The 14,793-nt window shown below is 43.1% G+C and overlaps 1 protein-coding gene across 1 annotated transcript; it reads left to right on the forward strand.

The window, feature by feature from the left end:
* The first annotated feature begins 1,620 nt into the window (after nucleotides 1-1,620).
* On the forward strand, nucleotides 1,621-13,171 carry LOC311109592 (uncharacterized protein). Its single transcript, XM_084152522.1, has 5 exons — nucleotides 1,621-1,672; nucleotides 2,720-2,967; nucleotides 6,376-6,624; nucleotides 11,018-11,266; nucleotides 11,714-13,171. The coding sequence occupies exons 2-5, from the start codon at nucleotides 2,865-2,867 to the stop codon at nucleotides 12,559-12,561; spliced, it is 1,449 nt and encodes a 482-aa protein (XP_084008648.1). The 5' UTR covers nucleotides 1,621-1,672; nucleotides 2,720-2,864; the 3' UTR covers nucleotides 12,562-13,171.
* Nucleotides 13,172-14,793: the final 1,622 nt, after the last annotated feature.

Genomic DNA, 14,793 nt, shown 5'->3' on the forward strand with positions numbered 1-14,793 from the left:
TGATGAAACAAAAATAGAACTGTTTGGCCATAATGAACATCGTTATGTTTGGAGGAAAAAGGGGAACACCATCCCAACGGGGGTGGCAGCATCATGCTGTGGGGGTGTGTGGTGTCCAAGACAACGTTGCTAATTATGCTGTGATGATAAGAAGTCCGCTTACACTGTTCTTTGATTATAAAGATTTATTGTATCAAAGTTCACAGTATTAATTTACAGATATCTGCAGTTATATCTGGAGAGAAACGGCCAATCTGTTGATCCCATACGTTGTCTCTCTCTTCTTTGTTTAAGACATGGTATTTATATCCTATGTGACATAGTATGGCGTGATTTTAATACACCAATCCCTGGCTTTTCACATATCTTCCCATATCCTCTTTTCCAGGAATTTAGTAATGCTTTCCAGATGTTTCCGAAAGCAGAGCCAAGTTTCCTCTAACACACTTTTTGCAAACCTCAGCAAAATCATAGACCCTCAGACACTACAGGTGCTTAGCTGCAGGAGGGACTGGTGCACTTCACAAAATAGATGGCATCATGAGGAAGGAAAATTAGGTGGATATATTGAAGCAACATCTCAAGACATCAGTCAGGAAGTTAAAGCTTGGTCGCAAATGGGTCTTCCAAATGGACAATGACCCCAAGCATACTTCCAAAGTTGTGGCAAAATGGCTTAAGGACAACAAAGTCAAGGTATTGGAGTGGCCATCACAAAGCCCTGACCTCAATCCTATAGAACACAATCCATGTCTCGATTATCTCAAGGCTTTAAAGTCCTTCTTTAATAATATTAATAATATTATGCCATTTAGCAGACGCTTTTATCCAAAGCGACTTACAGTCAATCTGTCTCCTTCCCTTCATCTACACTGATTTTAAAGTAGATTTAACAGGTGACATCAATAAGGGATCATAGCATTCACCTGTCCAGGCTGTCATGGAAAGAGCAAGTGTTCCTAATGTTTTGTACATTCAGTGTATAGTTAAGTTGACGCATGTGATGCCTGATATACATAAATAAAAGTGTATTCACCCTGGACATGAGACTTGATTTTTGAACTTTTGAGTCATAAGCTCTTAGTGTTGTCTTGATTAATAAAGTCTGCAATTTTGATAAACTCCCTTATCTACTGGGTGAAAAACCACAGTGTGCCATCACAGCTGCAAGATTTGTGACCTGTTGCCACAAGAAAAGGGCAACCAGTGAAGGACAAACACCATTGTAAATACAATCCATATTTATGTATTTATTTTCCCATTTGTACTTTAACTATTTGCACATTGTTACAACACTGTATATAGACATAATATGACATTTGAAATGTCTTTATTCTTTTGGAACTTCTGAGTGTAATGTTTGCTGTTAATATTTATTGTTATTTCACTTTTGTTTACTATCTACTTCACTTGCGTTGGCAATGTTAACATACGTTTCCCATGCCAATAAAGCCCTTTGAATTGAATTGAATTGAGAGAGAGAGCGAGAGAAGCGACCCCCTTCTCATGTAATGGGGTAGGGCCATTCCAAGGACGCCGCAATGCACGGACCGTGGTAGAGGGGGAACAGGAAGTTCCGGGCATGCGCGCACCATTCTTCAGTATAAAGAAAGCATCAGAACTGTGCAGTCAAGAAGATAACCTTTGTGTCCGTTTCTATTTATTACTACAGGTATGTAATAGCACGATTAAACTTTCTAATATCTAAAGGACATGTCATACCATGTTAGGTAACACATCCGTTAAGGTATTATCACGTTTGGCAAAGGTTTGAAGTGTTATTCTTTTGTCAAACCGAGGGAAGAACGTGATAAAAACTATTTTACAAGTCGCATAGCTAGAGACTTTGGGTTTGTCTGAGTGGATGTACATAATTTTCTCATGTTAGTTTAATAAATAATCAATTTATTTGAGATTTCTGAGTTCGTTTTGCGTTATTGGTTTTGTGTAAAATTCCCAAGCTGGTAAAATGGCGGCGTCTTCTCGGTCAGCGTCAACGGACTTCAGTTCAGGCAGTGCGGGTGCATCAAATAGAGACAATTTCACGGTCGCACTACTGTTTTGAAGCAGAATGTAATGATTATCAGTGTTTTACATGTGTAGCAATATTCAGACACATTCAGTTGTTTCTATCTTTGTCTATAAATGTTACTATGGTGTGAACGGAAATACAATTGGTTTTTTATTGAAGTAATAGTGACAACGAGGTTATTCAGGAAAATAGTAAATAGTGCTGCCTAAAACAAACTGTAACCTTACCCTTGTACTAAATGGTTTTTGAGTCATTTATGTGAATTTGGGAAATCTACTATAGTGTAAGTGCATGTACGTTGTGTAGCCTAATTTAAAGTGTGTACTTTGTGTCTAATGTGAATGAATTAATGTTTTGTTTTCTATGCTTAGCTACCTGATCTATTGAAATGAGATCAGTGCTTGACTTGGACAGGAGCTCACCAGAGCTGAGTACCGGCACCTCACATTTCTACTGCTTGAGCTCATGTTCCTCTTATAGAATATTAGCTCAAATGTATTGTGGGGCTCCTGCACCTAAATATTAACAGTACCGGCACCCAAAATGAGTACCGGCACCTAATTCATTCCAAGTCATGCACTGAATTAGATAATTGAACAAGAATAAATATAATATATTTTTAGAGAAAGGAAGTGCCAGAACTGTCAAGACAATAACTTTTGTGTCTGTTTCTCTTTATTACTACAGGCCGACTCAGATTAAGTCTGAGGCCGGCAACATCAACAGTGAGGACAAGCCCAGCCTGCCTCTCTCCTTCCAACTGAGTCCAAACCTACAGTCACTGGGTCCTGATTGTGACAGTGGAGCCCAGTGTGCACTGCAGGAGCCAGAGATGGCATCAGTGAAGCTGGAAGACTGCAGTCAAACACTGGAGCTGAATGTCAACATTAAAGATGAAGAAGAGGAGGAGAAGATTGGGAAATCTGTTTCTCAGGGTAAGAGCAGGTTCTATCTAATTAAGTTTGTTGTTTGTTCCAACTTCCCACTGTGCATGAAACGTTGCAGTAGAACTGTTTCAATGAGAAGGTAGATGTTATTTCATGCTACTGAGACTTGCATGGTTTGACACCAGTATTGTTCAATTTACATTTTACATTTGAGTCATTTAGCAGACACTCTTATCCAGAGGGACTTACAGTTAGTGAGTGCATAAATTTTTCAATGAAATGAGTCTTTAGTTACTAACCCTTGTGATAGTGAGTGGATGATATACAGTGCATTCAGAAAGTATTCAGACCCCTTGACTTTTTTCACATTTTATTATGTTACAGCATTATTCTAAAATGGATTTAAAAAATGTTTTCCCTCATGACAAAGCGAAAACAGGGTTTAGACATTTTTGCACATAAAAAACAAACAAAGCAGAAATAACTTATTTACATAAGTATTCAGACCCTTTGCTATGGGACTTGATATTGAGCTCATGTGCCTCCTGTTTCCATTGATATCCTTGAGATGTTTCAACAACTTGATTGGAGTCCACCTGTGGTAAATTCAATTGATTGGACATGATTTGGAACGGTACATACCTGTCTAGATAAGGTCCCACAGTTGACAGTGCATGTCAGAGCAAAAACCAAGCCATGAGGTCAAAGGAATTGTCCGTAGAGCTCTGAGACAGGATTGTGTCGAGGCACAGATCTGGGGAATGGTCCCAAAACATTTCTGCAGCATTGAAGGTCCCCAAGAACACAGTGGCCTCCATCATTCTTAAATGGAAGAAGTTTAGATCTACCAGGGCTCTTCCTAGAGCTGGCCACCCGGCCAAACTGAGAAATACGGTGAGAAGGGCCTTGGTCAGGGAAGTGACCCTATGGTCACTCTGACAGAGCTCCAGAGTTCCTCTGTTGAGATGGGAGAACCTTCCAGAAGGACAACCATCTCAGTAGTACTCCATCAATCAGGCCTTTATGGTAGAGTGGCCAGACGGAAGCCACTCCTCAGTAAAAGGCACATGACAGCCCGCTTGGAGTTTGTCAAAAGGCACCTAAAGGACTCTCAGACCATGAGAAACAAGATTCTCTGGTCTGATGAAACCAAGATTGAACTCTTTGGCCTGAATGCCAAGCGTGATGTCTGGAGGAAACCTGGCACCATCCCTACCGTGAAGCATGGTGGTGGCAGCATCATGCTGTGGGGATGTTTTTCAGTGGCAGGGACTGGGAGACTAGTCAGGATCGAGGGAAAGATGAACAGAGCAAAGTACAGGGAGATCCTTGATGAAAACCTGCTCCAGAGCGCTCAGAGCATCAGACTGGGGTGAAGGTTCACCTTCCAACAGGACAACGACCCTAAGCACACAGCCAAGACAAAGCAGGAGTGGCTTCGAGACAAGTCTCTGAATGTCCTTGAGTGGCCCAGACTTGATCCTGATCGAACATCTCTGGAGAGACCTGAAAATAAGTGTGCAGGATCTGCAGAGAAGAATGGGAGAAACTCCCCAAATACAGGTGTGCCAAGCTTGTAGCATCATACCCAAGAAGGCTTGACACTAATTGCTGCCAAAGGTGCTTCAATAAAGTACTGAGTAAAGGGTCGGAATACTTATATAAATGTTATTTTTCCGTTATGGGGTATTGTGTGTAGATTTGAGGGGGAAAAAACAATTTAATCAATTTTAGAAAAATGCTGTAACGTAACAAAATGTGGAAGAGGTCTGAATACTTTCCGAATGTACACTGCTCAAAAAAATTAAGGGAACACTTAAACAACACATCCTAGATCTGAATGAATGAAATAATCTTATTAAATACTTTTTTCTTTACATAGTTGAATGTGCTGACAACAAAATCACACAAAAATGATCAATGGAAATCAAATTTATCAACCCATGGAGGTCTGGATTTGGAGTCACCCTCAAAATTAAAGTGGAAAACCACACTACAGGCTGATCCAACTGTGATGTAATGTCCTTAATTCAAGTCAAAATTAGGCTCAGTAGTGTGTGTGGCCTCCACGTGCCTGTATGACCTCCCTACAATGCCTGGGCATGCTCCTGATGAGGTGGCGGATGGTCTCCTGAGGGATCTCCTCCTAAACCTGCACTAAAGCATCCGCCAACTCCTGGACAGTCTGTGGTGCAACGTGGCGTTGGTGGATGGAGCGAGACATGATGTCCCAGATGTGCTCAATTGTATTCAGGTCTGGGGAACGCGCGGACCAGTCCATAGCATCAATGCCTTCCTCTTGCAGGAACTGCTGACACACTCCAGCCACATGAGGTCTAGCATTGTCTTGCATTAGGAGGAACCCAGGACCAACCGCACCAGCATATGGTCTCACAAGGGGTCTGAGGATCTCATCTTGGTACCTAATGGCAGTCAGGCTACCTCTGGTGAGCACATGGAGGGCTGTGCGGCCCCCCAAAGAAATGCCACCCCACACCATGACTGACCCACCGCCAAACCGGTCATGCTGGAGGATGTTGCAGGCAGCAGAACGTTCTCCACGGCGTCTCCAGACTCTGTCACGTCTGTCACATGTGCTCAGTGTGACAGACGTGTCTTGGTGTTCTCTGGCAAATGCCAAACGTCCTGCACGGTGTTGGGCTGTAAGCACAACCCCCACCTGTGGACGTCGGGCCCTCATACCACCCTCATGGAGTCTGTTTCTGACCGTTTGAGCAGACACATGCACATTTGTGGCCTGCTGGAGGTCATTTTGCAGGGCTCTGGCAGTGCTCCTCCTTGCACAAAGGCGAAGGTAGCGGTCCTGCTGCTGGGTTGTTGCCCTCCTACGGCCTCCTCCACGTCTCCTGATGTACTGGCCTGTTTCCTGGTAGCGCCTCCATGCTCTGGACACTATGCTAACAGACACAGCAAACCTTCTTGCCACAGCTCGCATTGATGTGCCATCCTGGATGAGCTGCACTACCTGAGCCACTTGTGTGGGTTGTAGACACCGTCTCATGCTACCACTAGAGTGAAAGCACCGCCAGCATTCAAAAGTGACCAAAACATCAGCCAGGAAGCATAGGAACTGAGAAGTGGTCTGTGGTCACCACCTGCAGAACCACTTCTTTATTGGGGGTGTCTTGCTAATTGCCTATAATTTCCACCTGTTGTCTATTCCATTTGCACAACAGCATGTGAAATTTATTGTCAATCAGTGTTGCTTCCTAAGTGGACAGTTTGATTTCACAGAAGTGTGATTGACTTGGAGTTTCATTGTGTTGTTTAAGTGTTCCCTTTATTTTTTTGAGCAGTGTACTATATGTCAACCGGTACAGCCAATAGAGGACTTAGATAATTGAACAAAAAGAAATATATATATTTTTCGAGAATAAAGAAAGTGCCGGAACTGTCCAGACTAACTTTTGTGTCTGTTTCTCTTTATTACTACAGGCCGACTCAGATTAAGTCTGAGGCCGGTAACATCAACAGTGAGGACAAATCCAGTCTGCCTCCCTCCTTCCACACTGAGTCCAAACCTACAGTCACTGGGTCCTGATTGTGACAGTCGAGCCCAGTTTGCATTGCAGGATCCAGATATGGCATCAGTGAAGCTGGAAGACTGCAGTCAAACACTGGAGCTGAATGTCAACATTAAAGATGAAGAAGAGGAGGAGAAGATTGGGAATTCTGTTTCTCAGGGTAAGAGCAGGTTCCCACTGTGCATGAAAAGTTCCAGTAGAACTGTTTCATGATGAACTGTTTCAATGAGAAGGTAGATGTTATTTCATGCTACTGAGACTAGCATGGATGACACCAGTATTGTTCTATGAAATGAGTCTGTAGTTACTAACCCTTGTGATAGTGAGTGGATGATATACCGAGTGGCGCAGCGGTCTAAGGCACTGCATCTCAGTGCTTGAGGCGTCACTACAGACCCCCTGGTTCGATTTCAGGCTGTATCACAACCGGCCGTGATTGGGAGTCCCATAGGGCAGCGTGCAATTGGCCCAGCGTCGTCCGGGTTTCGGCCGGTGTAGGCCGTCATTGTAAATAAGAATTTGTTCTTAATTGACTTGCCTAGTTAAATAAAAATAAATATACAGTGCATTCAGAAAGTATTCAGACCCCTTGACTTTTTCCACATTTTGTTACGTTACAGCCTTATTCTAAAATGGATTTAATGACGGCCAGTTGTGATACAGCCTGCAATCGAACCAGGGGGTCTGTAGTGACGCCTCAAGCACTGAGATGCAGTGCCAAGTCTCTGAATGTCCTTGAGTGGCCCAGCCAGAGCCCGGACTTGAACATGATCGAACATCTCTGGAGAGACCTGAAAATAAGTGTGCAGGATCTGCAGAGAAGAATGGGAGAAACTCCCTAATTACAGGTGTGCCAAGCTTGTAGCATCATACCCAAGATATGTCCCATCTCGAACAGAACAGCGCCGGAGAAGATGGCTGCCGTTTTACAGCCCTCTAACCAATTGTACTATTATGTGTGTTTTTCCGCGTTATTTGTAATTTATTTTGTACATAATGTTTCTGCCATCGTCTCTTATAACCAAAAAGAGCTTCTGGATATCAGGACAGCGATTACTCACCTCGTATTGGACGAAGATTTTTTTCTTCAACGAGGCGGCCGCGAAGGATATCTTACAGACACCCGACAAGGCCCAAATCCCCGTCATTCGCGTGAGGAAGAGACAGAGATATCGTGGACGTAGATCGGGGTGCCTTGTAAGGATCCGACGGCGAGCGAGTAAACTGCCTCTTCCATCAATCCTATTAGCCAACGTTCAATCTTTTGAAAATAAAGTGGACGACTTAAGATTACGGTTATCCTACCAACGGGACATTAAAAACTGTAATATCTTCTGTTTCACCGAGTCGTGGCTGAACGACGACAATGATAACATTCAGCTAGCAGGCTATACGCTACATCGGCAGGACAGAACGGCTGACTCCGGTAAGACAAGGGGTGGCGGTCTGTGTATATTTGTAAACAACAGCTGGTGCACAAAATCAAATACTAAGGAAGTCTCGAGGTTTTGCTCGCCTGAGGTAGAGTATCTTATGATAAGCTGTAGACCACACTATTTACCAAGAGAGTTTTCATCTATATTTTTCATAGCTGTCTATTTACCACCACAAACCAATGCTGGAATTAAGATTGCACTGAATGAGTTGTACAAGGCCATTAATCAACAGGAAAACGCTCATCCAGATGCAGCGCTCCTAGTGGCCGGGGACTTTAATGCAGGGAAACTTAAATCCGTTCTACCTAATTTCTACCAGCATGTTAAATGTGCAACCAGAGGGAAAAAAACTCTAGACCACCTTTACTCCACACACAGAGACGCATACAAAGCTCTCCCTCGCCCTCCATTTGGCAAATCTGACCATAACTCTATCCTCCTGATTCCTGCTTATAAGCAAAAACTAAAGCAGGAAGCACCAGTGACTCGGTTAATCAAAAAGTGGTCAGATGACGCAGATGCTAAGCTACAGGACTGTTTTGCTAGCACAGACTGGAACATGTTCCGGGATTCTTCAGACAGCATTGAGGAGTACACCACATCAGTCACTGGCTTCATCAATAAGTGCATCGATGATGTCGTCCCCACAGTGACCGTACGTACATGCCCCAACCAGAAGCCATGGATTACAGGAAACATCCGCACTGAGCTAAAGGGTAGAGCTGCCGCTTTCAAGGAACGGGACTCTAACCCGGACGATTATAAAAAATCCCGCTATGACCTCCGACGAACCATCAAACAGGCAAAGAGTCAATACAGGACTAAGATTGAATCGTACTACACTGGCTCTGACGCTCGTCGGATGTGGCAGGGCTTGAAAACTATTACAGACTACAAAGGGAAGCACAGCTGCGAGCTGCCCAGTGACACAAGCCTACCAGACGAGCTAAACCACTTCTATGCTCGCTTCGAGGCAAGCAACACTGAAGCATGCATGAGAGCACCAGCTGTTCCGGATGACTATGTGATCACGCTCTCCGTAGCCGATGTGAGTAAGACTTTTAAGCAGGTCAACATTCACAAGGCCGCAGGGCCAGACGGATTACCAGGACGTGTACTCCGAGCATGTGCTGACCAACTGGCAAGTGTCTTCACTGACATTTTCAACATGTCCCTGACTGAGTCTGTAATACCAACATGTTTCAAGCAGACCACCATAGTCCCCGTGCCCAAGGACTCTAAGATAACCTGCCTAAATGACTACCGACCCGTAGCACTGACGTCTGTAGCCATGAAGTGCTTTGAAAGGCTGGTCATGGCTCACATCAACAGCATTATCCCAGAAACCCTAGACCCACTCCAATTTGCATACCGCCCCAACAGATCCACAGATGATGCAATCTCTATTGCACTCCACACTGCCCTTTCCCACCTGGACAAGAGGAACACCTACGTGAGAATGCTATTCATTGACTACAGCTCAGCATTCAACACCATAGTGCCCTCTAAGCTCATCACTAAGCTAAGGATCCTGGGACTAAACACCTCCCTCTGCAACTGGATCCTGGACTTCCTGACGGGCCGCCCCCAGGTGGTAAGGGTAGGTAACAACACATCTGCCACACTGATCCTCAACACGGGGGCCCCTCAGAGGTGCGTGCTCAGTCCCCTCCTGTACTCTCTGTTCACTCATGACTGCATGGCCAGGCACGACTCCAACACCATCATTAAGTTTGCCGACGACACAACAGTGGTAGGCCTGATCACCGACAACGATGAGACAGCCTATAGGGAGGAGGTCAGAGATCTGGCCGTGTGGTGCCAGGACAACAACCTCTCCCTCAACGTGACCAAGACAAAGGAGATGATTGTGGACTACAGGGGAAAAAAAGAGGACTGAGCACGCCCCCATTCTCATCGACGGGGCTGTAGTGGAACAGGTTGAGAGCTTCAAGTTCCTTGGTGTCCACATCACCAACGAACTATCATGGTCCAAACACACCAAGACAGTCGTGAAGAGGGCACGACAAAGCCTATTCCCCCTCAGGAGACTAAAAAGATTTGGCATGGGTCCTCAGATCCTCAAAAAATTCTACAGCTGCACCATCGAGAGCATCCTGACTGGTTGCATCACCGCCTGGTATGGCAACTGCTTGGCCTCCGACCGCAAGGCACTACAGAGGGTAGTGCGTACGGCCCAGTACATCACTGGGGCAAAGCTTCCTGCCATCCAGGACCTCTATACCAGGCGGTGTCAGAGGAAGGCCCTCAAAATTGTCAAAGACTCCAGCCTCCCTAGTCATAGACTGTTCTCTCTGCTACCGCACGGCAAGCGGTACCGGAGTGCCAAGTCTAGGTCCAAAAGACTTCTCAACAGCTTCTACCCCCAAGCCATAAGACTCCTGAACAGCTAATCATGGCTACCCGGACTATTTGCACTGCCCCCCCACCCCATCCTTTTTACGCTGCTGCTACTCTGTTAAGTATTTATGCATAGTCACTTTAACTCTACCCACATGTACATATTACCTCAACTACCTCAACTAGCCGGTGCCCCCGCACATTGACTCTGCAACGGTACCCCCCTGTATATATAGCCTCCCTACTGTCACTTTATTTTACTTCTGCTCTTTTTTTTCTCAACACTTTTTTTGTTGTTTTATTTTTAAAATAAATGCACTGTTGGTTAAGGGCTGTAAGTAAGCATTTCACTGTAATGTCTGCACCTGTTGTATTCGGCGCATGTGACCAATACAATTTGATTTGATTTGAAGAAGGCTCGACACTAATTGCTGCCAAAGGTGCTTCAATAAAGCACTGAGTAAAGGGTCGGAATACTTATATAAATGTTATTTTTCCGTTATGGGGTATTGTGTGTAGATTGAGGGGGGAAAAAACAATTAAATCAAAAAAATATTAAACGCTGTAATGTAACAAAATGTGGAAAAAGCCAAGGGGTCTGAATACTTTCCAAATGTACTATATGTCACCCGGTACAGCCAGTAGAGAACTTAGATAATTGAACAAAAATAAATATAATATATTCTTCGAGAATAAAGAAAGTGCCAGAACTGTCAAGACAATAACTTTTGTGTCTGTTTCTCTTTATTACTACAGGCCGACTCAGATTAAGTCTGAGGCCGGCAACATCAACAGTGAGGACAAGCCCAGCCTGCCTCTCTCCTTCCACACTGAGACCAAACCTACAGTCACTGGGTCCTGATTGTGACAGTGGAGCCCTGTTTGCACTGCAGGATCCAGAGATGGCATCAGTGAAGCTGGAAGACTGCAGTCAAACACTGGAGCTGAATGTCAACATTAAAGATGAAGAAGAGGAGGAGAAGATTGGGAAATATGTTTCTCATGGTAAGAGCAGGTTCTGTCTAACTCAGTTTGTGTTCTTTCCAACTTCCCTCTGTGCATGAAAAGTTAGTGATAGTGAGTTGAGAATGATCTAGCTCATCATTTTCACTCCATTTACACCTTTTTCACTTTCGACTCTTTTAGAATAATTTTATTCCCGTTTTGTGTTGTACAGCCTACTGATATGAATACATATGTCACCCGGTACAGCCGGAAGAGGACCCCTTTTGAGCCTGGTTCCGCTTTAGGTTTTTTCCTAGGTTCCTGCTTTCTAGGGACTTTTTCCTAGCAACTGTGCTTCTACATCTGCCATGCTTGCTCTTTGAGGTTTTAGGCTGGATTTCTGTAAAGCACTTTGTGACAACTGCTGATCTTAAAAGGTCTTCATAAAATACATTTGATTGACATGTATATCACACCAACTCACTGGTACTTCTGATGTTCACACAGGAGACAGTGTTGAGACATCCTCTACATCCAGAGAGCAACAGCAGGAAGATCACAGAGCTAAGAGGTCTCACCACTGCCCACATTGTGAGGAGGTTTTCCCATTTCTATCAAAGCTAAAAATACACCTAAAAATACACACAGGAGAGAATCTGTATTCCTGCACTGACTGTGGGAAGAGCTTCACAACATCAACTAAGCTAAAAGTACACCAGAGAACACACACAGGAGAGAAGCCTTACTCCTGCTCTGACTGTGGGAAGAGTTTCTCCCGATTGGATAACTTAAACACACATGAACGTATACATTCAGGAGAGAAGCCTTACTACTGCTCTGACTGTGGAAAATGCTTTAAAACAACAGCTGAGCTAAAAGTTCATCAGAGAACACACACAGGAGAGAAGCCTTACTCCTGCTCTGATTGTGGAAAATGCTTCACAACATCAACTGAGCTAAAAGTTCATCAAAGAACACACACCGGAGAGAAGCCTTACTTCTGCTCTGACTGTGGGGCGAGTTTCTCTCGACTGGGCAATTTAAAACTACATGAACGTATACATACAGGAGAGAAGCCTTACTCCTGCTCTGATTGTGTAAAATGCTTCACAACATCAAATGAGCTAAAAGTTCATCAGAGAACACACACAGGAGAGAAGCCTTACTCCTGCTCTTATTGTGTAAAATGCTTCACAAGATCAAATGAGCTAAAAGTTCATCAGAGAACACACACAGGAGAGAAGCCTTACTCCTGCTCTTACTGTAGGAAGAGTTTCTCTCAACCGAGCCACTTAAAAAGACACCAAAGTATACATAAAGGAGATAAGCCTCATCAGTTCTCTCAGACCAGCTAAGATTAGTAACTCCATCACTTAATTCTCATCTCATAAAAGAAGTGGTAGTGGATTGGATAAAATGAAGAAAGCATAGAACACTCTATTGTAATCCTATTGTTTCTCACTGTGAGAGAACTGTGCAGAGGAAAGGAACTGTTATAGAATGTTAGCCTCTCTTTACTTTACTGATCAGTGTTGCACCTTGTCAGTTTTGGTGTGTTTTGTTAACTTCTACTGTAAAGATATTGAGATGACCTTTGGATTTGTCCTTAGGGTTGAATACCCTCTTTGAGGCTTCTCATGTTGAAACAATGTAGTCCGATGGTTGACTGGGTCGTACTGCTTATTTCTGCAGTTTTCTGTGGGAATGAGCTAGTAGACACAACATGTATCAGATAGAGATGGTGTGATGATCAGTTTGCACCGTTTGGTGGGTATTATGTTTTGATACCTAACTACTTCTTTAATGATACCCAAGTTATGAAACGAGTACATGTTTATTAAATTGTCTTCTAAAACTAGATTAATTATTTTAGTAATTGATGATGAATTTGTTTGGATAACTGCATTCAAGCCAACTTAATTGATCTGCCAATGAAAAATAAAGTTACATGAATTTGTACTGGTCAACCTTCTCTTTTGTATTCAGTTCTTCCATATTAGATCTGACAGTATGAATGGTTCTTATGGTAATATTCAGTTCTTCTATATTAGATCTGACAGTATGAATGGAAGGACACACAGGAGAGAAGCCTTACTGCTGCTCTGAGTTTCTCTCAAAAGAGCAACTTAAAAAATACACCAAAGTATACATCAAGCAGAAAAGCCTCATCAGTTCTCTCAGACCAGTTAAGATAAAAGTCACTTCATTCTCATCTCATAAAGGAAAGTGGTAACCGTGAATTTGATAACATTAATAAAGAGTAACACTCTATTGTAATCCTATTGTTTCTCACTGTGAGAGAACTGTGCAGAGGAAAGGGAGTGTTGTAGAATGTTAGCCTCTCTTTACTTTACTGATCAGTGTTCACCTGGTCAGTTCTGGTGTGTTTTGTTAGCTTCTACTGTAAAGATACTGAGATGACCTTGGATTTGCCCTTAGGGTTGAATATCCTCTGTGAGTCTTCTCTCAATGGAGTCTGATGGTTGACCTGGTGGTACTGCTTCCCTCTGTAGTTTTCTGTGGGAATGAGCTAGTAGACACATGTATCAGATAGAGATGGTGTGATGATCAGTTTTCACCATTAGTTTGGGTGGATTTTTTTATATTACTAAACAATTTTTGTTTAATGATGCACAGGCTATGAAACAACTACATATGTTTATTACATTTTCCAGTACCAGTCAAAAGTTTGGACACACCTACTCATTCAAGGGTTCTTTATTTTTACTATTTTCTACATTGTAGAATAATAGTGAAGACATCAAATAACACATATGGAATCATGTAGTAACCAAAAAGGTGTTAAACAAATCAAAATATATTTTATATTTGAGATTATTCAAATAGCCACCCTTTGCCTTGATGACAGCTTTACACACTTGGTATTCTCTCAACCAGCTTTATGATGTAGTCAACTGGAATGCATTTCAATTAACAGGGGTGCCATCTTAAAAGTTAATTTGTGGATTTTCTTTCCTTCTTAATGTGTTTGAGCCAATCAGTTGTGTTGTGACAAGGTAGGGGTGCTATACAGAAGATAGCTCTATTTGGTAAAAGACCAAGTCCATATTATGGCAAGAACAGCTCAAATAAGCAAAGAGAAACGCCAGTCCATCATTACTTTAAGACATGAAGGTCAGTCAATACGGAACATTTCAAGAAAGTGCAGTCGCAAAAACCATCAAGCGCTATGATGAAACTGGCCCTCATGAGGACCGCCACAGGAAAGTAAGACCCAGAGTTACCTCTGCTGCAGAGGATACGTTCATTAGAGTTACTAGCCTCAGAAATTGCAGCCCAAATAAAAGCTTCACAGAGATCAAGTAACAGATACATCTCAACATCAACTGTTCAGAGGAGACTGCGTGAATCAGGCCTTCATGGTCGAATTGCTGCAAAGAAACCACTAAGAAAAGACACCAATAATAATAAAATACTTGCTTGGGCCAAGAAACACGAGCAATGGACATTAGACCAGTGGAAATTTGTCCTTTGGTCTGGAGTCCAAATTGGAGATCTTTGGTTCCAACCACCGCATCTTTGTGAGACAATAAATGCCACAAAATCCAACTTTTTTACAATCAGTG

This window comes from Coregonus lavaretus (genome assembly GCF_964263955.1).
Source record: "Coregonus lavaretus genome assembly, chromosome: 35".
Lineage (NCBI taxonomy): Eukaryota > Metazoa > Chordata > Actinopteri > Salmoniformes > Salmonidae > Coregonus > Coregonus lavaretus.